Source organism: Sinocyclocheilus rhinocerous, unplaced genomic scaffold (assembly GCF_001515625.1).
Source record: "Sinocyclocheilus rhinocerous isolate Xijiao unplaced genomic scaffold, SAMN03320098_v1.1 scaffold584, whole genome shotgun sequence".
NCBI lineage: Eukaryota > Metazoa > Chordata > Actinopteri > Cypriniformes > Cyprinidae > Sinocyclocheilus > Sinocyclocheilus rhinocerous.
In genome coordinates this window covers 1,648,133-1,673,867 of record NW_015630348.1, presented here as the reverse complement: position 1 = coordinate 1,673,867, position 25,735 = coordinate 1,648,133, and the positions used below count along the sequence as shown (strand labels likewise).

General features: G+C 40.8%; 1 protein-coding gene across 5 annotated transcripts in view; it reads right to left on the bottom strand.

Moving 5' to 3' along the window:
• The window catches only part of LOC107740130 (protocadherin-1-like), a 168,434-nt gene extending 143,538 nt beyond the window's left edge, over positions 1–24,896 (bottom strand). For 4 of the 5 annotated variants that reach the window (XM_016552450.1, XM_016552453.1, XM_016552452.1 and 1 more), the window contains exons 1-3: positions 22,130–22,754; positions 13,532–14,366; positions 9,641–11,824 (exon numbers count right to left, since the gene is read on the bottom strand). In XM_016552450.1, coding sequence (XP_016407936.1) covers positions 9,641–11,824; positions 13,532–14,356 — 3,009 coding nt within the window. In that variant the 5' untranslated portion in view covers positions 14,357–14,366; positions 22,130–22,754. Of the gene's footprint in view, positions 1–9,640; positions 11,825–13,531; positions 14,367–22,129; positions 22,755–24,271 lie in introns of those variants that run through there. The other variant, XM_016552451.1, reaches the window with a different exon arrangement.
• Positions 24,897–25,735: the final 839 nt, after the last annotated feature.

The following is a 25,735-nucleotide window of genomic DNA, read 5'->3' as shown; positions in this document are numbered from 1 at the left end:
TTGACTGCAATCACACACCAGTATGCAGCGATGCCTGCCTCTCACGGCAGCAGACCGCAAGACCAATTCTCACTCCGCCGATGAAGCCAGTAGTGCTGATGGCTGTTGAATACTCTACATCCTATCCATGAGACTTTCTATCTTCAATCTCTCTCTCTCTTTTTCTCCAATCTCTTCTCTTTTCTCTGCCAAGTTGGCACATGAGAGGTGGGCACCAGTGCGGAGCTAGGTTAAATATAGACATGACTAATGGCTTCTCTAAGGTACGCCAAAGAAATCACATGCCCTGATGCCCCAGCCCAGCCGTTTGTCACTCAAAAGTTGATTCGAGATGACGGGAGTTGAAGTGAGTGTCTACTGAGTGCGCAACAGACAGACAGAGAAATTAAATCAGAGGTGAGCTGTACAATTTCATCTTGGGGGGAAAACAATATGGGGTGGGATGGGAAAGGAAGTGTTTACATCTGTCTATGGCCGGTTTACTATATCCTTTAAACCATATCCTGACTAGGCGAAATGTGATACGTTTCCAAGTAATAGATCTGTCCACAAGGAAAAAAAAAAAGAAAAGAAAAGTGAATACAAAATAAAGGTCAATAATGTGACATATTTGATGTAAAAATAAATTTTGAATAAATGAGGATTGAATGTGGGCAGGGTTAAATTGGCCAAAAAAATATTTATCACGCAATATTGTATGCTTTTCCAAATAAAATAAATCTACTTGAGAAACAAAATGACAATTTACTAGCAAATATTATATATAATGTGTGTATATATAAATCTTGTTGCTAGTTGTGGTTTTTAATTGAATTTTTAATCTAATAATTAATTTAACTATATAATATAGAAAGGACAAAGTGCTTACTGCCTTATCGGAATGAAAACAAAGACAGAAGGACAAAAAGGATATAATACCTAATGGAAAATGTATGGAGCCCACAAGTATCATGTGTCTAAGTAGCCATATCCTGTAAGCATTACAATGCTTCCTGCTGTACAGTTTGCCTTATTTCAACCACATGCTTGAGACACTAGTAGAATCTCTCTCCGACATCAATCACACAGCTTCCTGTGATAAAGACCTGAAAAAAAAAATCATTATGAGGAGCACAAAAGGGCAGCGGATTCCTCGTGTATCAGTCTCGCATAAACACCCACACACAGACGGCGAGTGTTGGGGGTTGTAGCACAGGTCAGTGAGCGCACGCCTTGGCAGATCCGTGCCACCTGCTAACAGCCTGGCACAAGCACGAGAGACGTCTGCAACATGTACAGGTCAAAGGTCATCAAGGCCCCACCCTGTGCTCAGAGGACCAAGCAACAAAGCTATTCACTTTACACACATTTACATTCACCGCAGCGTAATCCATTAACCTGTCGGCAACATGTTTACGCCTTTGTATGCGGGTCCAGATTGTGAGAGTGTATGTAAGTGTGTGTGCTGTTATGCTAAAAAACATCTGTTCTGTGACTGCCATTTACTACCGATACAAGCCAAATCACCTACGGCCATTTTAGCTCTGTCCGTATGGCTTCTTGGTTTGCTCTAAACGTTGAGTTCGCAGTCTTAAAAGACCTTATGAGATCAAAATGGGAGGCATTATTGTCCATGCGCGTTAATCTGATGCTAACCTATGTACCAGCGTACAGCTAAAAATTGACAATTACACATTACCTCTCAAAAGTTAAAGAAGTAAAAATAAATTAATACTTTCATTCAGCAAAAGAAAAATTCAATTAATAAAAAGTGACATTAACGACATTTATAATGTTACAAATTATTTCCATTTCAAATAAATAATACTCTTTTGAACTATTCATCAAGAAAAAAAGTTTTCGTTTTATTTATTTATTTTTTTTATTAACTTTGATAATAATAAATTTTTTTGAGCACCACTGGAGGATTGTCTTCTGAAAATTCAGCTTTGTTATCTATATATTTAATATATAAACGTAACATATTTTTCTTATATATATACATGCATGTGTGTGTATTTATATATACATAATAAATATACTCAGTACACACACATACATTACGTAAACAAAAACGTTTATTTTGGATGTGATTAATCGTGATTAATCGTTTGGCAGCACTAATTAAAACAGAAATTAATTACTTTAAATTGTAATAATATTCCACAATATTACTATTTTTACTGCATTTGATCAAATCAATGCAGCCTTGGCGAGCATAAGGGACATCTGAATGATAGTTTATAAGAAAAAAAAATAAAAAAGACTAACAATCCTCCTAAATGTTGTCCAATAGCAAACAACACCACAAATGCACAACCGTAACCAGCAGTAATGGCTACTCAAACTCATTTAGGCTTGTGCAGGGTTTGTTTGCACTTACACATATGCATGTGTATGTGGGTGGATGTATTTATCATTACAAGCGGATGTTGTGTGCCTGTCATATTAGCATTAGTGTGTTTGCTGTTGACTTCATGTTTGCCCAGAAAGAACTAAATAATTATGCAACATGACAGTACGGACTGGCCTTTCTCAGCGGGTGACCAAGCAACAGCTTAGCAAGGTAAAGACAAAGGTAAAGACGTGCACACTGCACTGCTGCCTCTTTCTCTCTGTATCCTCACTGTGAAATTAAAAACAGATCTGTAGACACAGCGAACAGCAAGTGCCTTATGAGGCAGAAGAGCAGAGCAGTGAGGCAGAACGCTAAATGTGCCATAAACACATACCATGCAAATCTCTGTAACATCATTGGACTAAAATTCTCTTAATGGCTATATGCAAAGTAAAGTCTGTTTTTTTTCCCTCAAATTTAGAGATAGCAAATGCATAAAAGGGATTAAACTCTGTTGACTGTGCACATGAAGGGGTTGATTGGATTTCATGTTCGTTTTTACGATTATGAGGCTAATTTCTGTCCACGCAGCCGAGCGCATCTGCGTGTGTGTATTTGTCTGAGCGAGTAGTTGAGCGTGCGCGAGCTAGTTTATTCATCCGCTGTCAGGACCTATAAAGATGGACGCTGTCAGCGTATGTGTGGAGAGCGAGTATGTGTGTGCGCGCAGGAGGGGGACAGCCAGGCGTAATTTCAGCAGATGTTGCCTGACAATGCCAGGGTGTGTAGATGGGCCTCTAGGGAGGAGAGAAGTGGAGTAGCAGTCGGATTCTGCAGTTACACATTGCAGTCACCACACCTCGCCCAGAAACAATGACAGCCCACAAGAGTAAAGTGACAGGGGAGAGAACAAGAGAGAGGGAGATAAAGAGAAACGTTTTATGCACCGCTTGGGCCTTTATCAACCTGAGAAAGACCCCAGAGGACAACTTTATATGCTCAGTTCATAGCTCAGAAGACCAAGGAGGTTAGCTTTGTCTCAAATGCAACATAATCCCAACATATATCCTTAGTAAGAATAAACCAGAAAATAAATAAATAAATAAATCACACTGTGGAAATAAGAAAGAATTAAATAAAGAAATATATATTTACAAAAATTTAAAAATGCAAATTAAATTTATAACCATTACACCAGGCTTCAATGTCACATGATCCTTCAGAAATCATTCTAGTATGCTGATTTGGTGGTCAAGAAACTTTTTGTGGCTTTATTCTACTACCATTAGAAATATTTTTATTCAGCACAGACGCATTAAAATATAAAAAAATAACAAGATATCTACAACATAAGATTTTTTATTTCAAATAAATGCTGTTCTTTTGAATTTTCTTAATTATTCCCATCCTTTGATATCTGCAGCTTCCAGTTTTGATGGTCTTAACTGATTCAATAATGGTCTCCCAGCCTGATCAAGCTGGTGTTAATCTTGTTTTTGCAGGCCAGACCATCTGAAAAGTTCCTTTAAAACAGGCCAACAGACAATCTTAGGCTGGTTTAGGTGATTTTACTAGGTAAGTAAGAGTATCCACATTAATTAGTTCTACAGAATAGCTCAGAAAATTCCAAGTGTACAACAATAAATGTTTGAGTTCAAATTGAGACTTGCCAAACCTGATCACAGTTTGAAACATTTATAAGACCTCTAGAGGAAATATGTGTGTGATTACCGGGTTTTCTGTCCATTGAAATTGCAAAATGATTACTTTCTAACTTTTGGTTAGAAATCTGGCATCTCCATTGATCTCTAGCCAAACTGCCCTGAAGGCTAACCGGAAACATTTCCCAATTAGCATGTCCTAACACACTAATCACTAATCAGAGACCATTAAAATAATTGTACACATATGCCCCGAGAGAGCCATATGGCTGCATATGAGGCCTCCATCCCAACCGAGCAACAATTGACAGTCGGCAAGTTCTTTAACATTGACCACAGAGCTGAACTTTGCTAATACTTATTAGATCAGCTCAGATAATCTAGATAATGGAGCTAAATGAGAGCTAATGTGTTCGACCTTGATGTCGGGTTAGTGAGAGCCCAGAGACAGGCTCCTTAATGAGAGAGGCTCTGACAGGGAACGTCAGAGTTCCACATAGAGGAACCTTTGTGTTCCCGCTCACCTTTGTGCATGCGTGTCCCCTTATCTTTCCCCCGAAAGCTGGAAGGGCTTGCACATGTGCCTTTGCAGTGATTCTCAAACACACAAGCAAGGCTAGAGTAATTTTCCTTCGCTGAGTGATTTGTACTCTCAGGAATTCACTGATTACAAAGAGGTAAAATCACTCCTTTGTGTGTGCGTCAAAATGGCCATCTACCTGTCTGCCACTGTTGTCCCAGATTTAAGCCCACAGGACGGGCGATGCATCCTGTGAAACAAGCACAGCAGTAACATGGAGGCGCTAAGGGGCCAAAATTTTAAGCAATGTAGTAAGTGACATCTTCATGGTATTATGCCATTTAAAATTTAGGAGTACAACACAACAAGCCTAAAAAACAAAACAAAAAAAAAAAACATGTTATGAAAAGCCCTGGCAGCTAATTAGATTACAACAGTGTGTCATGGGCCAACACAAACAAAAAGACAAGCTTAGTTATGTGTCTCATTAGGTTCACACCTCAAACACTATTGAGAAGTGAAGTAACAGAGCTATCCACAACTCGTTCCGTCCTTTCTTTCCTCAACAAAACTTGCAAACCTCAAAAGGCAGAAATTCTACTTTCCTTCCTTCCATCTCAAACTTTTCCTCTCGGTAAAACTCAGGGAATGGCATTGCACTGACACAGATGCCATGTGTCACTTCCTTCCACTTCTTTTCTTTCTTCCTCCCCTCAACAAAACCTGAAGGAAAGCTCAAAACACAAGAAATGTCACTGTCACTTCCTTCCTTTCTTCCATCTATCCTTCCTTCTTCCCTTCCTACAACAAAACTCAAAAGAATGGGTGCAGTGACAGAAATGACCAGTTCCACAGTGGCTGTGAAAGCCCATTTCTGCCACATAGGGGGGAAAAAACATATTGAGATAATTAGTCATAATTATGACGTAACTATTTTTGTCATAATTTAGACTTTTATCTCATAATTGACTTGCATAATCTCATGTGCCTTAGTATTTCATAATTCCGACTTGACGTTTTATCATTCGTCATAATGTTTATTTCCATTTCGACATTCATCCATAAATCTCAGTTTAAGTCAATTTGAATTTGTCATCTCATAATTACGACTTAGTATCTCAATTTTAACTTTGTACATCATGATTATGATTTACCAAGTCATGGCTTTTTCCTATGTAGCAGAAATATGCACAAGTATTGCAAAGCATGTAAAATCAGTGTGCAAAGAGCATGTGCAATTTAGTGGCATCACTCCAAACGGTGCAATTTCCCCCGCGAAATGCACACAAAAGATGCTATCAGTCTGGGGCTTCTTGCAGGAGTTATACAAAGCAAAGCTAATGATTCTCCATCTTATCTATGTGTCAAGAAAAGACAAGTCAAGGTGGGAGAAGGGAGGAAAAATGGCCATCATCACAATTAACAGCGCTTTATTTTGATTAGCCTTGCATTGTCAACGACAACACCTGAATAATGCAAATAAAGCTGGGTGTTTAATATTCCTTTGAAACTATTTTGTTTTTCTCTTTTTCCCTTCAGCTATATTCTCTCCAGATGAGTCACGATTATTACTGGCGAGTTTGTTCCGCCTGTTTAACCGCTAAGCAATGGTAGGCACTTATTTATTTAAAGGAGAGAAAGGTGGACAGACTGCTGAGATAAAGATACTACTGAAGCCATGGACTGCTAAAGGGTGACTTGCAGCTGATGTACCGCAGCCTGGACCACAGAACTGTTTTGCATAATTGACTTCACACTTCACAAAATAAGATTCTCGCTCTGTAACAGTCACAAGACCACACCACACGAGACAGAGGAAAAAGAGACACAACTTAGAAGAAATGGACAGCTTCTTGTTTTATCTTCCAACTCCTGTTTTCCTAAACCATGGAAACATAAAAGGACCGACATCCACTCAAAATGACATTCACTAATTCGCAATCACGCTCCGACTGAAGTTTCTATTGCCGGGAGAAACGAGTGGAAGCTAGAAAAGCATGCAAAGCTAAAACTCTTTTAACGAATTTAAAAATATGAATGATAACTTTGCTGCCTTGTTAATACCGTTATGCTATATTTTGCATGATATTCCATACCGAACAACGTATAGAAATGAAATGCTATGCATATATACATATAGGAATTGTTTTAAGGCTGCATTATCCCCTTCTTTGGATTTCTGTCATTGAGAGGAAAACACAGGGACAATGACAAACTTAAGGTACAGTAGAGTCTAATATTCAATACAAGTGGATTTTCATGAAAAAATGATAAAGTGGACAGCACTAACCAATGACAGGAGGGAATGTGACCAAATGAATGAATAAATGGCCTGTTTCTTCCATTAGCATGATGCACCATCAACTGAGTACATGGAAGAATGGTGTGAAATGACAGATTTGTTTTTGTTTTTTTCGAACACCATTATCTATGATCCCTCCCAGTCTGTCTTTCTCCCTGTCTCCCCCCACCTGCACTCAGAACAGTCTGTGAGTCAGCATACAACACACACTGGTCAGTCCGTTGCCATGGTGATGGTGCAAGCTGAGGGCAAAATCGACAGCTTTTAAGAAGCGCAGATGCTGCTAGAATTTAAATGGCTGGCAGTGGCAGGAAAGGCTGCATGTGTATGTGTGTGTGGTGTGTGTGTCTTTTTTGGGGCCCAGATTAGCTGCCGGCATACAAGGAGCCAATCGAATAGTACAAAAAAACCTAACAAGACCTCTGACAACCATCCCTTGATCCCATTCCTCAAATCTAAGGATGGGACCCAAAGAAGGGCTTTGATTGAAATGACCTGTACAAAACACCTTACTTTCCTCTAGGGTCATTCGGATACGCCAAGTCTACACTGCTCAAATCCTCTTAGAACATGATTTTGTCCCTGTGACGTGCAGCATGAATGAGAAAAACAAAAACACACATGAAATACAACAAAAAAAAATGAATGCATTTGTAAAGCTCAGTGACTCTGTGTTTGGCTCGATCCCAGAGGAGCAATGCTGTAAATGTGTCATATTAATTGTGTTAAGACATGGATCACATAAGACTGACATTATTGCATGAATACTATAAAACTATACTTGCTGAATAGTAAAGAAAAATCAATCCATGTGTCTAGCTATCAACTTAGGGAGCTTGAAATAATAGCTGCGGTAATGCAAGCTCATCGACCTGTGCTCACTGGTACCGAGAGAATTTCAAATAGTTTTTGAAGTAGACATTTTTATGGTGTCGGTTAGTAAATAAAAAGTGAATGTTTACTGGTAAAATGGGATATATAGAAAGGGCAATGTCATAAATAAATATGGGAATATGGAAATTAAATACTGTACCTTAAGAATTAATGTCCCCTGGTGAGTAATTTCAATGCACTGTTTCTGTTTAACATTAAATCCACAATGTAACACCTTCACAAAAGTTTTATTGAAAGCCAACTTGCTTTACTTGTAAAAAATACAAAATACAAATTGCAAATCAACAGAAACAAAATAACACATAACAGAAATTAAACACAAATGGGGATGTCTGCAGCTTTAAATACAGCTCCACAGATGATACACACTCCACACAGAACGCAAAGGGTCGTATACAACTTGCATGCGTATGCTGCATTGTGTGTAAACTAGCCGCTCCTGCCGGACATCCTTTCAACATTGCATCTTTCCAGCATAACAACACACGTTATTATTGCTTTAAATATAAACACATCTCAATTACAACCAGACTTCAAATGTACAAAATGGAGGATGGAGCCACTATCAAAGCAGCTGAGATCTCAAGATATATCTGGTTGGTTCTATTTACACATCTGGTATTAAGAAAGGTTTGGTTTGTTAAGAACGGATTAAGCAAATTCTTCTATATAAAGCTATTTAGGTTGTTCATCGCCATTCCACAACAGAACAAAACCCATCATAAGGGATGAACACACACACACACACACACACACACACACACACGCAACATCACATATAGCTGGTTATTAACATTCACATTATACAACTTGCATAACAAAAAACCTTTTTCAATGATTGTCTCCAAAGGTTTGCTAACACAGTCCAAGAAAAATGGTACTCATTTTTGGTTTTCTTGCTCAGTACTAGAGAAAAGTATTAGAGAAAAGTGATAGAGTTTTAATGTCAAGTAGCTTGCTATTTACAGTGAACGTGACATTTTTCACAGCCTGGTCGAAAATCCCGCAGTTAATAATTCAACAATGTTCGATGGCACACTCTGACGTCTGAAGCTGATTATTAATCTACATTAAGCCAATCCACTTAGTTGTGTACATAACAAAAAGAAGGCACTCTTTGCATGCACGATCAATGAAGCTTGAGAAAGAATAGGGGAATTGCCCGCCATTAATCTGTAAAAATAACCCACTTCAACTCCAACTAAACAGGGTCCAAATAATTAAAGACATTTTTTAATGCCCGCCAAAATGTGCCATGGAAACATTCAAATATGTTGAGCTTACTTGTCCGACCTTCCTGCGTATTTTAACTTACTCAGTGCACAGTTTTCTTTATGAAGAAGAAAAAAATGCTTTTTAGAATCATTTTGACACATTAACAATTGTGCAATTACCTAAAGCTAGCCTAACAAAAGACATCAAAGCAATAACGGCTATTATTTGTTGTCTTTCAGAGCAAAAAATAAGGCACATCTCTCTGGTCTAAAGGTTATTATATCACAACTGTGTTTCAAAGGTTTTTGAAAGCAGTTCTGTTCATCTTTTGAGGGGCAGCAAATAAACACTGTCCAGCTGAAAATGACCCTCTCAAAGAAAATGGAAATAAGACTTATAGGATTGTCTAAGAATAGGATTGTCTCCTTCATGTAAATAAGTAGTAATTAAATTAAGTCCTTCAGAGCATAAATGATACTACAGAATTGAAGAAGAAGAAAAATAAAACAAAAATCTTTCAATCAAATGATGTGCATGGGGTTTGTGATCAGTGCAGCTTTGGTTTGACATTCATTCAGTTCCAGCACCTAATACATGCCCTTAGTCCACACCATGTTGCTGTGATACCCGTTGCTGTGATACCCTGTGCTGTGGTACCCTGGGCTGGGGTACCCTGGGCTTTGGTACCCTGTTCTGTGGTACCCTGCCATGCTTTCGAAGTCGTCTCCTACCTGTTTGGTGCTATATTTTGAAGAGTTGGCCTTGTAGCTGTAATCCGAATACTGGTCTGAGCCTGTTGAGTTGTTGTCCCCGGTTCCTACAAAGGTGTTGGTGGCCGGCAGGTCCTGCACTGCCTGGTGTTTCTTTGAGGCAGAAGGTGACTGAGGTTGAAGCTGAATGGATGGCAGAGGAGAATTAGACCGATAGTGTCGCCCCAGGTCTGGGCTCCCAGGGGGATAGTTGAGCGGCAGGTGAATCCTAGGGCTATCGTTGACGCTATCATTCATGAGGTTGAACTTTAGGCCTTTCTGGAGACTCCCCCCCTCATCCTCCTCAGATGGGTTGGCAGGCTTTGGAGCTTTGCTTTTCTTTGCCTTCTTGTTCTTGTTGCTCTTAGGTCCTGGTTTGGGGGCATAGAGGTCTTTGGTCTCCTTCTTGCCTGCCTGGTAGCCACTTTTATTCTCCTTCAGCACGACATGCCTGATGATCATAGCCACTGCAATGATTAGAACGACCACACAAAAGCCACCCAAGACTGCAAAAATAATGCTACTTTGCTGGTCTCGAGAATAATCGGGATCTCCTGCAATGTCCATTTCAAGTGGCGTATAAAGACTGTGTCCAACAAGTCCTTCGACGTGGGAGACATTGCCGATGGTCTCATTGACATAAATGTGAACCAGTGCGGTCGTATGGCGTGGTGGCGCGCCTTTGTCCTTAACTTTTACTACCAGACGGTGGAGACCAATGTGTTTGGATGTGAACTCTTTAGCCAACGTAATCTCACCTTCTGAAGAGATGCGGAATAAGCCATGCGGGTTGCCCCCTACAATACTGAACTCCAGCTCCGAATTTAAACCGATGTCCATGTCCTCCGCCTCAACACGTTCTACGTGGGTTTCTGGGCTGGTGCGGGGATCCAAGAACTTGTATGAAGAGTTTGAAGGCTTGGTGACATATGGAGAATTGTCATTCTCATCAAGAACATTAATGGTAATGCCAACATAGGAGGAACGTGGTGGATCACCTCCGTCAACAGCTTTAAGTCGGAAACTGTAGGTGCTCTCCTTTTCTCTGTCGAAGGAAATAGTCGAAAGTATAGTGTACGTTCCATTTTGAATCATAAACTTGCCATTGTCTGGTTCTACAGAGAGTTCAACATGAGCATTGTTGCCCTCGTCACGATCGTTGACTGTTACCATTCCAACGGGACTAAGGGGTGGCATGTTTTCTTGGACTGAAAAGCTGTAACCACTGAGCATAAATTTAGGGTCATTGTCGTTCCTGTCGAGCACCTTAACAACAACAGTGGCAGTTCCTCTCAAGCTTGGTACACCTTTATCAGCTGCTGCGACTAGAAATTGATAGTGATCTAATTGTTCACGGTCCAACTGGCTCATGACACGCACTTCTCCTGTGTTAGGGTTAATTTCAAATAGCCCCTCGGGGACTGATCCACCAGCAATACTGTATGTCAGCTCCGCATTAGTCCCACTGTCGGCATCCGTGGCTACCACATCAAGAACCTTGTCACCTGGCTGGTTCTCCTCAGCAACTTCTACCTCATACAAAGAGGGCGAAAAGACCGGGGAGTTGTCATTCATGTCTGTCACTTGCACCTTCAGGGAATTTGTGCTGGATAGTGCAGGGTTGCCAGAGTCCACTGCCACAATTTCAATCCTGTAGTCTTTGATCCGCTCATAGTCCAGCAGCATGGTTGTCTGGAGGAAGTATTTCCTCTTGCGGTCGTTGCCTGTTTCACTAGCTGAACGCAGCTGGAATGGGACATCCCCTGCCACCACACAGGTTACAACTGCATTTTCACCTTCATCACGATCTGATACCTCCACCAGAGCCACAGCTGTGCCTACAGGCATGTCCTCCGATATGTTAGCAACACCATCTTCATGCGTCACAAGGCCAATGCCCCGGATTCTGATTGAGGGTGCATTGTCATTCAGGTCCTTCACTGTAATAGTCACAAGGGCTTTGGAGCTCTTTGATTGTGGACCATTGTCTTTAGCTTGGACGTAGAACTTGAGCATGCTGATATCTTCACGATCCACCAAGCCTTTGACGAAAATGGTGCCTGTGTTGCGGTCAATGCTAAGGAGCCTCTGGACAATTGGTGATGCCTGGTGGAGGCTGTAGGTCACCTCTCCATTGGGTCCCATGTCAGAGTCATTGGCCTTCACCTAAATCAACACAACACAAAATTAAACTAAGCAAAGCACTGAAACATTAATTTACAAAATAATCACAGGTTTATACATCAATGTCAAAACAGAAGTTAAAATGCTTGGCCAGGACCATCAAAAATGGATAAAGATCATTGTAAGTAGCAATGAATTAGCATGCCAAAAATATGCTTTACACACTTTAAAAAAGACCCTAAGCTCATCCAAGAAATACATCAGACTAATTAATAAATTAACTGAATTTTCTTGGAATTTAAAATAAAGCACAGCTCATTTGATTCCAGAAATCAGCTTGCTCTTTCACTAATTAGTAATACCATAATGCTGTTATTATTCAATTTTCAGTACATAAGGAGAGAAATGAGAAATGCACTTACTCGGAAGGGTTAAATATGATTGGGTTGTGTTTTGTGTCAAGTTAAATTCTCCAAAATTAGCTGTATTTTGATAGATTAAGTTAATTTGAGACATCACTTAAGTTACTCAGTCTTGGCAGAGATTTCTATAAATTTTACTGGTCTATCGTGAACCTGGGAATAATTTTAAACAGCTCTAAATCAAAATGTGGCTTGATTAAAGCTTTCAAACAATCAAGATTCCCTTGTTCCTGCTACATCCTCTCCTCTTTTCGTCCTTGGCTGTGTATGAAACATGCATGGTGTTTCAGTCCATGTATTACAGCGAACAGCCTTAATCTGAAGCAGTCATAAGATTATTCATGGTGCTTAAGTTATTATTGCTCTATATGAGTCACTCCATTTCATCCTCCATGCAAACTGGGAATTCATTTCATTTAATGTATTTGAAGAGCATTTCTCTGAACAAGCTGAAACACTCCATCAACATTTATAACCCTCTGAAATCACAAAATTAAGCTGTTTTAATACCACTACTGCTTATTTACTTTGGCTTCAAAGGATGCTTATGAGGACTGAGAGGAAAATAAAATCTTATGACATGCTCTTTGAATACAACTTGGTTGCAAAGATTAATTGTTGACTGAGAGATTAACAGTCATTAATAAAAAATTTTTGCCTGGACACTTGCCTCAGATTGATCTTGGAAAGCTTCCAGCCTTCAAGGCTATCCTAATCTTAGCAGTGCTTTCTTTTCCACAACAATTCAACATGTAATTCTCACCGCCAGTCAATACCTCTCTCCTGTTTTGTAAAGCTTGTATTTAAAGGGACCATGAGGGATCAATCGATTGCCTGTGAAAATATGATTTGGCTTTCCCATTTTTTCCGCTTTAACCCTGTTGTGTGGGAACAGAGGCTAAAGCCCATCGGGATAACTGAGACTTCCATTTACAAGAGCTTGTCAGGTTCTGTATGTGGGGTTTGAGTGCACTTCTATTGCCATGCTGTCAAATCAGCTCCATTACTTATTGCTCAATCTAAAGGTTTATCATAGCATATACTTGCTTACAGGTGAGTTTATTGAGACACTTGTGTCATGACATATTTACTTCATTCATATTTTATATAATAAACATTAAATATACATAAATAGTCACTGTATAAAAGTATTAAATTAAAATATAATAATAATTATAATAATAATTTATTATGAATTCAGCAGACACATTCATGCAACGTGAAATACAATGCATTCAAAGCATATATAATTTTCCAGACTTTAGCTTTAAATTACATTTGTTTAGTTTTAGATAGAAAGTATGACGTAAAAAAATAGATTACTTACTTGTAGAACAGAATGACCCACTGGGCTGTTTTCGGGGAGCTCACCCTCATAATGTGACTTCTCAAATTTGGGCACGTTGTCATTGGCATCTGTAATGGTGATCCTGAGCAGGGCGCTACTCTGGCGGGGTGGAGAGCCACCATCGACCACTTTTATGTTGAGGTCATATGAATCTCGCTGCTCTCTATCCAGGTTTCCCAATACAATGAGCTGTGGCAATTTCTCATCTGAGTCTTGCGCCACCTGCAGGCTGAAAAGGTTGGCAGCTTCAGGGCCAGTTGTTAGCGCATAATCGGCAATGCCATTGCTTCCAGAATCCTTGTCAGTGGCCACAGGTATGGCAAAAAGCGCACCGACGTGCGTGTTCTCCGGGATCGACAATGTCAAGACGGGTGAAGAGAACTGTGGAGTGTTGTCATTCTCATCCAAGATCTCGATGCGGCCTTCGATGAGTCGAGGTCCTGTGCCTTTCATCAGGTCTGTAATAGATACCTCAAATTCTAAGAAACAAGGATCGCCCTCGAAAAGGTTGCGACAGTCCTTGAGAGTCTCACGATCGATCGGGGTCTCTGTGGTGTAGATATCCCCTGTTTTGCCATCCACACGGAGGTAAGGAGCGCCCACCTCAAGCTTGTAAAGGTGACCAGTGTCTGGCAGGCCCTGGTCAGATGCCAAGCTGCCAATCAGTGTGTTAGGCGGCTGCTCCTCAGTCACCTGGTAGATGATGGTGCTGACAACATTTGCAGAGCAACAGAGGAGAAGGAAAATCCACACTAGCATGGCACTCCACCGTGACCACATTGCATTGGCACTCTGGCACATCATCAGTCTGTTGCTGCAAAAGATCAAGCAAACAAACAAATAAGATTAGAGAAACATTCATTCTTCAGACATAATCCTTCAAAGTCTCTGACAGTGCCAAAAAGCCTGTAAAGCGACGGCAGCCACAGAGTTTTATGGTACTGATTCCCTGGGATTTATGATTGATCGCCCCTTCATGTGTTGTAAACCTCTCCTTTTTAGAGGCAGTAAATGTGTCACAAACAGTTACTTGTGTTTGACCTTCATTCTGCAAACTTCACGTCATGTCTAATTCATAAAGACAACATATGTCCATATTCCTGAGAGATGCATTGGCTGACTGACCCTACGAGAGGAGGAAGCTAGCAGACAAGTGATGTCCATTCAAATAATGCTGTTACTCTGCTTGATCTACCTTTTACAAGCTATTGATAAACTGTCTCAGCTCTCATTTCTAGAACCATGCCTGGGGTCAATGAAAACGTGAAATCCATCAAAATCAACCATAAGACTATTTTTCCCCGAGGCGTATGCATTATTTCAGCCAAAACCAAATAACATTTATATATCTAAAATCATATATCAAAAAATCTTAGGCAGTACAAATCTTAGGCCCATATTACTTTCAGCTTATAGAAATAAATCTGTTCTTCATTTTTTTTAATTGTTAGATATTTTAGTTACCTTAGGTCAATTCGTCCTTTTTCTAAAAGCTGTAATTTATACCGTAATAAGATTAAATCCCAAAACACAGTAAAACCCGGGGGGCAAAACAATAAAACAATTAACTAAAATAATTCATAAAATTAAATAGGCCTATAAAACCAAATATCTGGTGGTAAATCTTTGGTTTTATATTTATTTTATTATTAAATAATTATTGTATTATTATTTTCAAAAAGTTTCCAGCCCGCTTCCTTCACACACATCTCACTGTTTCTTGGAGTGTTTCTTGCCCACTTCCTTCGCAAACGTCTCGTCTTCTCACTGTGTTCTTCTTCTAACTCATATTTTACACAAATGTTTTACTCTGCAGATAAACAGGGTGTGCAAAGAGACAGAATAGTAGACAGACAAAGAAAGACCACCACTATTTTAGGACCATAGGGGGAAAAACAAAAATGATTTAAAAAAAGAGAAATGAAACCAAAATCATGGTTTCTTGAAAACAGTATCACATGTGAATCTTCCCTTTCATGTCTTTAAGTTATTGAACACATGGTAGAAGAGTGTGGTTTTCTAATCTTCCAATGGCCACTTCAGCTGATAGCTATTCACAGCAAATGGCTCCCAATTTGTTGCAACATCACACAACCACGGAGAGGTGAGAGACGGGCTATAGAGGGTGTCTTGACAACAGCCCCCTCCTGCCACTTTACCAAACATTAACAACCTCAGCGTGAGGTACTGCAAAAGAACACGAAAAAGAACAATCAAATAAATAAATCAGATTCCGTTAATCCATCACGTTTAAGGTCATGTTACTTTGATGTTTCCCGTTGTGGTAATTGCAGACCCCTGTAACATATGTGGAATGTTATCCCACCATGCTCCCCATGGCTAATGAGGCAGAGCTGCTAGATTACTGTCCAGAGGAGACAGACACCTTAACTCGACCCAGCGGTGAACCAATGGGGATGTGAGAGCGCTGCCACCAGTTACATTCTGCCTGTGAATACCAAACCTAAAGAATCAAAATCAGTCTTTAAATGTCACCTTCCATGAGGTTGGAAAAAATATCATTGCATAACTTTGTTAAAAACCACAAATATACAAAGAAAAATGACTGTCAGCATATTGGTGCAGCCATTTGGTGACTAATAGGAAGTGGCTTCTTCCATACACTCATCAGTATTGATTGGTTGTAGTAGTTTAGTGCATGTACCATTCAATATTTTTCCATTAGCAGACACATGACAGCGAGCCTTTCACAAACACATTACCAAAGCATGTGTGGTTAGAGCATCAAAAACGGCTAAGGTAACTGCAACAAGCACACGCTCCTCTATACGCTCCACTAAAGGCAGTTTTAATATACACAAATTAGACACCAGTGACTACAAACACACTCACACAACTGCAGCCACAAGGCAACGACACTGTAGGGAGAACAATGCACTAATGAGGCTGAAATTAATGGTGGGATGTGTGACCCTGATCACACATATGATGAGAGCTTGACTCGTTTCTTACTAATTTCACAGTTCTAATTCTGAATCTGTCGAGACAGACGACTCTGGCACACTTTCATGCGGCTAATTAAACAGCGCAGACCGCAATGGAGGCTGGAGAGGTGAAAAATACCTCACCTTTAAAACAACCTATCTCTCATTGTGGTTTCGAATGACCATCTTATGGAGGTGGCATTTCACAGTGATGTGTCAGAGTCTCTGCTGAAGGTGCGTGTTGAATTTTGTACCATGTGTTGATGAAGAAAAAGGTCAATGTAAAAAAGCAGGGCAGGGACTTCAAAAGCACAGGGTCAAAAATGGTGCTAAAATGCTATTTGTTTAAACAAAAAGGACAAGAACTATATATAAACTAAACCAAAACATCCCATCTTTATCGTGCGCTGGAAAAGTCAATAAAGCTCAAAAACATTCTCGCAACATGAAAAGCGTGTGAATCTGTTTGTTGCGATGAAGGGTTTAAGAAGTTCTCATGACATTCACTCTCCAGGGCCCAGCATAAAGAGTCTGTGTTAAGGGTCACTGTACGCTGGGAACCCCAATGTGGGCCGTAGGCATCCTTTCCCACACTCTTCTCTGAATGTGAGCACGCGTGTGCACATATGTATGCGCCGTACATCTGTGGGTGTGTAAAAGTTACACACAAGATCTAAAAACAACCACAGCAAAGGAATGTCAGCGAGTGTTTGCGAGCACAAACTAGGGAAAATGGAAAATGTTAGAGAAAACATGAAGGTCATGAAAAAAAAGAAAACAACTGAACGTGTTTGAGTATATGAAATTTAAGGGTGGCAATGGCTCTGGCTTTTGGCTAAGAACTCTTCTTTGTAATGGAAATGCATAAGTGCATATGAGTGGCGTGCCTTAACGACAGCAACATTTACAAGACACAGGAGGCCCTAACAGAGTCAAATCAAGCACTGCTACATAGCAGACAGCTTTCCTTTCAGTTGCAGAGAGTTCGCACTTAGCTTTCACACAGGTACACAAAAAGCCTAGCCATTACAATGACAATAGGCCGTCGGTGGGGCTTTTCTTCACCTCCGAGCTTTGATCGTCATCATTACATGGTCAGAGAGGCGATTTATGACAGGCCCTAAATCAACACGCACCGTCCACCTCTCTAATAACGTCTTCAAATGCGCCATTGTCGAGCCGCAGCTAAGATCTCCTCGCAGGGAGACAGGCGTCGCCAGAGTGCGGTATTTATGACTACTGTCATAATCCTGTGAGAATTTATGCTCGGCTCTCAGGCTGTGTAGCCTAATTCATATTGTACTGCTGTGTATAAGCTGGATGTCATTAATTTAATCAATAGCTGTGAGTGCAAAGGAAGGCGTGAATCGGCGTTCCCCCTATGGAGTCTAACTGTCGGCTCTTTACAGATTATTCACAGTACATTTGGCCAGAATTTTCGGGGAACGCGGTTCCCCTCTCATTTCCTGTCCGCAAAAACCACATTATGTTCATTTCACACCTGGTCTCTTGTAACAACACCTCCTACATCTCTCTGTCTTCCTCTTTCATACGCACACCGTCCTTTTATGCCCTACCGTGCCCTCTCAGAGACGTGCTCATATATATACTGTCCATTGTGTTGTTGCGCAGGGGGAGGTTAACAGATTTAACAGGCTAATTACTATTCTAAAGCCTCCCCCGCTGACATGCTTTAAAATTGCTGTATGATTTTCTCTCTCCCTCACTCTCACGGTCTCGCTCTCCTTCTTTCTTCTTTAGAGACTTGTAACAAGGAATTCATCATTGTACCAACGCTCACCCTTCCTCTGCCAGCAAAAAAACCCCATGGGAATATGAGGATGGCATACCTCTGCCAAGAACCCCCCCCATCAGGTGGCATCCAGCTCAGCATGAAACAGCAAGGTGATTCTAGGGAAAATAAAGCAATAAAAGCATTTATGTAACCAACGTGGCAGGAGTCGGATTCCTGGATGAGGCACAGCGGTGGCACTGCGTCATGGCAACGCACTCAGTCAATGATTGTTCTAACCCCTCCCCATCCCGGTTTCAACACGATAATTAAAGAATTAATTTAAAGCGGTGACATTTATGAGGGTTCAGGAGTCAGCTCTTGTCTGAAGCCAGGAGAATGATTGACTCAGAAGGAAGTGTGAGTGCAGCATCTGTCCTAGGTTAATGGTTAACTCATCCGGCTCAACTGACATTTTAGTGCGCACCTGAAGTGCGTATTCGAAAAATATAGCATAAAAGCCGAAGATTTATTTGCTTACTGTTACACGAGGTAAGCCGATAGACTAACCAATTGAATAATGTTGCTGATTAATCAGCAAGGAGATCGAAAAAGTGTGTAGTGACCTGTGAATAAAACGCATTCATACGCGCTCATTCTCATGAAGACCACGAAAACGAATCCTCCTGAAACCACATAAATGAGATAAAATGAAGTAGTTCAGCAGGCGATAAACACTAACCAACCACATTCTAAACAGTGAGTGTGTCAAGACTTTGATGCCAGCGCCCACAGCCAATGAGTTGAGTTCATATGAGCTTTTGTCCTCGGCTGCAGCCATCTAGGCTCTACGGGCCACCAGCTCCACGGTGTTCAGTGACCCGTTCAGGATGGGTGGTCCAAGGCCCCCCTCCCTAGCCAAGTGCGAGGCACAGAGGATTACTTTAATTATTTCATTCAGCCATTGCGGGGCCAGATTAGTCTGCACCCGCTTTCAGATGAGATGAACTGCTGCCCCGCTGCTGTCTACCAAGGCTGGCACACAAACTCTCACACACATTACACACGGCTAAACACACACATAAACATATACACACACACACTGACAGACAAAGACGGGAGGACTGCTGCTAATATTATGGGTTAAACAGACCAGGTGCAAGGAGAGGATAAAATTAATAAAATTGTAATACAATTAGCAAAATAGGCATAATATTTTTACTTAATGTATATGTATTTATTTTGAAACTATGTCAAAATGGGAAAATAATGAGGAACGGTGAAGCTCAACACTAGGTTATAGCTTGCTATTAATCAAAAAGATAAAAAGAAAAAGAAAAAGAAAAAAACGATGACAGTAAAGACTAGAAACTCTTCAAGCATGCATCTTGTAACCTTTGAGTTTTACCGTTCAATTGGGGACAGTACAGTGTATATTGTTGCCTACTTCACTACCACTCTGTCCAGCTTCCCTTCATTTACAGTCAAATCTACATGTAATTTGTAATAAGTGCCAAATTAAAAACATTTACAGGAGGTCACTTGGAATAAGTGAGGTAGCCACACTTTAATCTCAATGAAAACATCAAGCTTAAATGTGCAAGCATAATCTCGGCTTTCTAGAATGTTGAAGTTTCGGTTCATTCAAGCGATCACCTTAAATGTGTCTCTCAGTGTGTGCGTGAGGAGTCTCATTTCTTCCCGTTTCGCTGGACTCTCGTACTCAGTGTGGAGCGTTTACGCCCATCAAGTTTACTAAGGGCTGGCTATAATGAGGAGACACGTTGTATCATGATCAAATGCCCGATATGAGCGAATTATTCGATGTCTTTCAACTTTTTAAAGGGACATTGTATAGAAGACTAGCAGGACGCAATTAGTTGAGCCTGACAGGGCACATACGTCCAAACGCCAACTATAACACAACTAAAAGGGGTCTTAATCAAAACATTAAAGTTCTTGTTATATATATTTCGAAACGCAAATCTATAATAAACTGATAAAACATGATAGCATTTATGTTTTGTCAACGTACCGTCCGAAAGGCTCAGCGGTCTGCTGTTGCTATGGTTTCCTCCTCAGACAACGCGATTTCTGTTCGCGACTCGCAAGCGCCTATGTGAAAATACGAGCCGCCCTGACTAACTTCTAACTTTTGTGATTACTTAAAATCCCACTGAAACGTTGAAACATGCATGAAGACCACAACACTTTGGTTTTGACTTCCTTTGGAAGTACAAATCTTTATAGGTGGTCAGCCGCCCCCATCCCCCATTCTATAAATGCAAATCGCATTCACCTATAACTGTCCAGATTGAGCGACGAAAATAGTTTCGGTACATTAAAGAAACGGAGGAGGAAAACAAGAGAAGGTGTTTATAATATCCACAGATCAATAATATACTGGAACAGCACGAGGATCTCACTCAAGTGCCTGTGTGTTGTGCTGATGCCTACAGAACACGATCTCGATGAGAGCGGAAAGGAAATGACTTTACCTGCGGATGAATGCGCTCCGAGTTAGACCAGGTCATTTGCAAGCCATTGCGGGCTTCTGTACAATATTACATCCGGCTGAACGCTTTGCCTACAAATGAACCACAGAAAGAACCGAGATGTCCGATCACAGCTGGGCGGAATAAAGCTCAAGCCTTGCCGTGTTTTCACACCTGTTTCTCTCAGCCGGACGAACAGGTTTAAAAGCAACCCGACGACGGGAGCGGCCAGAAAGACCGGATTCCGCTGTTGTGAAAGGCAATGCTTTCGATTGTTCAGTAACGATTACTGGTGACTGAGTACAAGGAAAGATATCAGTGCGTCTCGTGAAATGTTGACTAGTCGACATTCTGTGGGTAAAATTAAGCGAGGAATTTTTAAACGCACTGAGATGGAAAAGTGGGGCTATGTGAGAAATGCGCAAAATCGAGAGCAACAGGTGTTGTGGGAGCGAGCAATAACCGAATAAGAAAACAAACTTAAGGGTTTACCTATACAAACATTTATACAAATTCATTATTCTGTCTACTATGAACAGTGCTTACAAGCGTCGAACAAGTTTACATGCAATAAGCGCAGTTCCTGTGAGGGTTTCCTCTCAGGGTTTTTTTTTTTTTTTCATCTATAATGCGCTAATTCTCGAGCGCACTGGAAAGACTTGAATATTACATTTTAGAGTGAGGAATCGATTAAAATCCACGCGAAGATAAACTGACCGGCACTTGAGCTAGTTGAAGATGTTCAATCTCTGTGGATCCATGGGGTCAAGGGCTTATTTTCTATATGTGGAAATGCAATAGCAAGCGTAGATTGGCAATCGAGTTTCTTGTATTAAAATCAATAGCAGTAGTGCAGGGAAAACATGTCACATGCGAGCTAATCAGCTCTGAGGACAATCGAGGGCGATGTTAACTTGAGATAGGCTATCGATAAATTCGGGATATTTAAACTGAGGGGTGCCCAGCACTTCACAGTTATTTGCTCAACGTTTATTATAATGAAAATCAACCTTGTGTCGGGTGATATTATACTTCTGTCGTAATTATGATTTACACACATGCACAGGAAATAAAGAAAAGTATCTCTACATAGCTCCTATTATATCCTCATTTACGGACAGCATGAGAGCGCATACATTGGTAAGACGAACACGTGCAAATGTATAGGCTAATATCGATAGCAAAAATCTCATATACCTTAACGGATAAAATCAACCTTGTGTCGGGTGATATTATACTTCTGTCGTAATTATGATTTACACACATGCACAGGAAATAAAGAAAAGTATCTCTACATAGCTCCTATTATATCCTCATTTACGGACAGCATGAGAGCGCATACATTGGTAAGACGAACACATGTGCAAATATATAGGCTAATATCGATAGCAAAAATCTCATATACCTTAACGGATAGTTACTCCTCTCAGTTGTAGGCTAGTCTTGACCGATGGAGTCGGACAGAGAGCCGCGTTTCCCTTTGCACGCCACAAATCAAGCGCTTTGGAAATCCAAAATTCAGCACCACCGCAATACTGTCGATACAAAAACAGTACCCTTTTCCGCTGTCAGGTCTCTTGGTTTTCCTTAAAATTCCTCTTTTTAACACGAAGGGTCCGCTAGAACTGTAGCGAAAAGTGTCACGTCAGAAAATAAGAGCGCGCAACTTGGCTGATGGTAGATATACACATCAGAGAGAAGTGTCCTCTCTTTGCGCACGAAAGGAAACCCCGAACCAGCGCTACTCCGGACCGGGCTCACAGCATCCCGAAACTTCCAATTCCACACGACAACATCCACCAAAAACTTCAACCTTCAGTCAACAACTGTCTGTGCGTAAAAGTGAAAACAGAAAAATCTTCCAAGGCTATGTCCGGTAGTGTCCAGTGCGCGTGCTCTCATCACCAGTTCACCATTCAGTGTTACTGAGAACGCCGGGGCTCGCGCTCTTGCCGCAGCTCACCGCGCGCGTGTATACTGTGGATAGCCTATGTGAGAGTGAAGTGATTTCCGACCGATTGCGCTCTCGCTCTCCCCCTCGCTCCCTCGCTCGCTCGCTCGCTCAGTCCCTCATACAAGAACATAATTTTAAATCGTCGAGGGCGGAGCTTTGTGAGACGTGCTTCTGTGGACTCCACAACAAAACCTCATTCGTATTTACCCTCATTCGTATTTACCCAAACATTACCAAGTGCCAGTGTTGCCATATCCGCTTTAAGCGAACATGCTTGTTTAGTCATACAGAAAGGCTTTTTAATATGAGCAGTTGAATTGCTGCTGTCAGGTGTACAGTTTGAGCTATGCTCTATAGCTCCCATATCTAAATATCTCTCTGTATATAGATACTTCCCAACTTTATTATGCAAATGAGGATGATGTCCAAAATAGCAGTATCATATTCATAGTGAGCAATACTTAAATGACAGCTGCACTACCAGGAAAGTTGTTCCACAAGGTTAAATTGTACCTACAAAGTAAATTGTGTTTGCAGCTGTTGTTAGTACACACTAGGTCAAAAAGCATACGGGTCAAAGGACAATGACAACATGAATGTAGTATGGCAACGTATTTATACTACAAACAAACAAAATGTGTGATTCATCAACAGTCAACAAGTTATAGACCACTGGGATTTAAGCATTTATTTAAATTGTATATGCAAGATATTTTAATTATTTTTTTGTAGGCTAAATTGATTTAATTCGACTCAATCCTTTTGGTGAGGCATGTCACATGCACTTGCCTGATTCTCTTCTGTGATCTGGCAACACTGCCAAGAGGGATACCTCCTAAGGGAGCGAGCAATAACCGAATAAGAAAACAAACTTAAGGGTTTACCTATACAAACATTTATACAAATTCATTATTCTGTCTACTATGAACAGTGCTTACAAGCGTCGAACAAGTTTACATGCAATAAGCGCAGTTCCTGTGAGGGTTTCCTCTCAGTTTTTTTTTTTTTTTCATCTATAATGCGCTAATTCTCGAGCGCACTGGAAAGACTTGAATATTACATTTTAGAGTGAGGAATCGATTAAAATCCACGCGAAGATAAACTGACCGGCACTTGAGCTAGTTGAAGATGTTCAATCTCTGTGGATCCATGGGGTCAAGGGCTTATTTTCTATATGTGGAAATGCAATAGCAAGCGTAGATTGGCAATCGAGTTTCTTGTATTAAAATCAATAGCAGTAGTGCAGGGAAAACATGTCACATGCGAGCTAATCAGCTCTGAGGACAATCGAGGGCGATGTTAACTTGAGATAGGCTATCGATAAATTCGGGATATTTAAACTGAGGGGATATTTAAACTAACTTCACAGTTATTTGCTCAGCGTTTATTATAATGAAAATCAACCTTGTGTCGGGTGATATTATACTTCTGTCGTAATTATGATTTACACACATGCACAGGAAATAAAGAAAAGTATCTCTACATAGCTCCTATTATATCCTCATTTACGGACAGCATGAGAGCGCATACATTGGTAAGACGAACACATGTGCAAATATATAGGCTAATATCGATAGCAAAAATCTCATATACCTTAACGGATAGTTACTCCTCTCAGTTGTAGGCTAGTCTTGACCGATGGAGTCGGACAGAGAGCCGCGTTTCCCTTTGCACGCCACAAATCAAGCGCTTTGGAAATCCAAAATTCAGCACCACCGCAATACTGTCGATACAAAAACAGTACCCTTTTCCGCTGTCAGGTCTCTTGGTTTTCCTTAAAATTCCTCTTTTTAACACGAAGGGTCCGCTAGAACTGTAGCGAAAAGTGTCACGTCAGAAAATAAGAGCGCGCAACTTGGCTGATGGTAGATATACACATCAGAGAGAAGTGTCCTCTCTTTGCGCACGAAAGGAAACCCCGAACCAGCGCTACTCCGGACCGGGCTCACAGCATCCCGAAACTTCCAATTCCACACGACAACATCCACCAAAAACTTCAACCTTCAGTCAACAACTGTCTGTGCGTAAAAGTGAAAACAGAAAAATCTTCCAAGGCTATGTCCGGTAGTGTCCAGTGCGCGTGCTCTCATCACCAGTTCACCATTCAGTGTTACTGAGAACGCCGGGGCTCGCGCTCTTGCCGCAGCTCACCGCGCGCGTGTATACTGTGGATAGCCTATGTGAGAGTGAAGTGATTTCCGACCGATTGCGCTCTCGCTCTCCCCCTCGCTCCCTCGCTCGCTCGCTCGCTCAGTCCCTCATACAAGAACATAATTTTAAATCGTCGAGGGCGGAGCTTTGTGAGACGTGCTTCTGTGGACTCCACAACAAAACCTCATTCGTATTTACCCAAACATTACCAAGTGCCAGTGTTGCCATATCCGCTTTAAGCGAACATGCTTGTTTAGTCATACAGAAAGGCTTTTTAATATGAGCAATTTAATTGCTGCTGTCAAGTGTACAGTTTGAGCTATGCTCTATAGCTCCCATATCTAAATATCTCTCTGTATATAGATACTTCCCAACTTTATTATGCAAATGAGGATGATGTCCAAAATAGCAGTATCATATTCATAGTGAGCAATACTTAAATGACAGCTGCACTACCAGGAAAGTTGTCCCACAAGGTTAAATTGTACCTACAAAAGTAAATTGTGTTTGCAGCTGTTGTTAGTACACACTAGGTCAAAAAGCATACGGGTCAAAGGACAATGACAACATGAATGTAGTATGGCAACGTATTTATACTACAAACAAACAAAATGTGTGATTCATCAACAGTCAACAAGTTATAGACCACTGGGATTTAAGCATTTATTTAAATTGTATATGCAAGATATTTTAATTATTTTTTTTGTAGGCTAAATTGATTTAATTCGACTCAATCCTTTTGGTGAGGCTTGTCACATGCACTTGCCTGATTCTCTTCTGTGATCTGGCAACACTGCCAAGAGGGATACCTCCTAAATTTCGCATGCAGAAAAACTTTGGGATGCGTCTCGCGACCACACGGAATAAAGGATTATGTCCGTCCCCTTTTCAACCCGTGTCACGCTG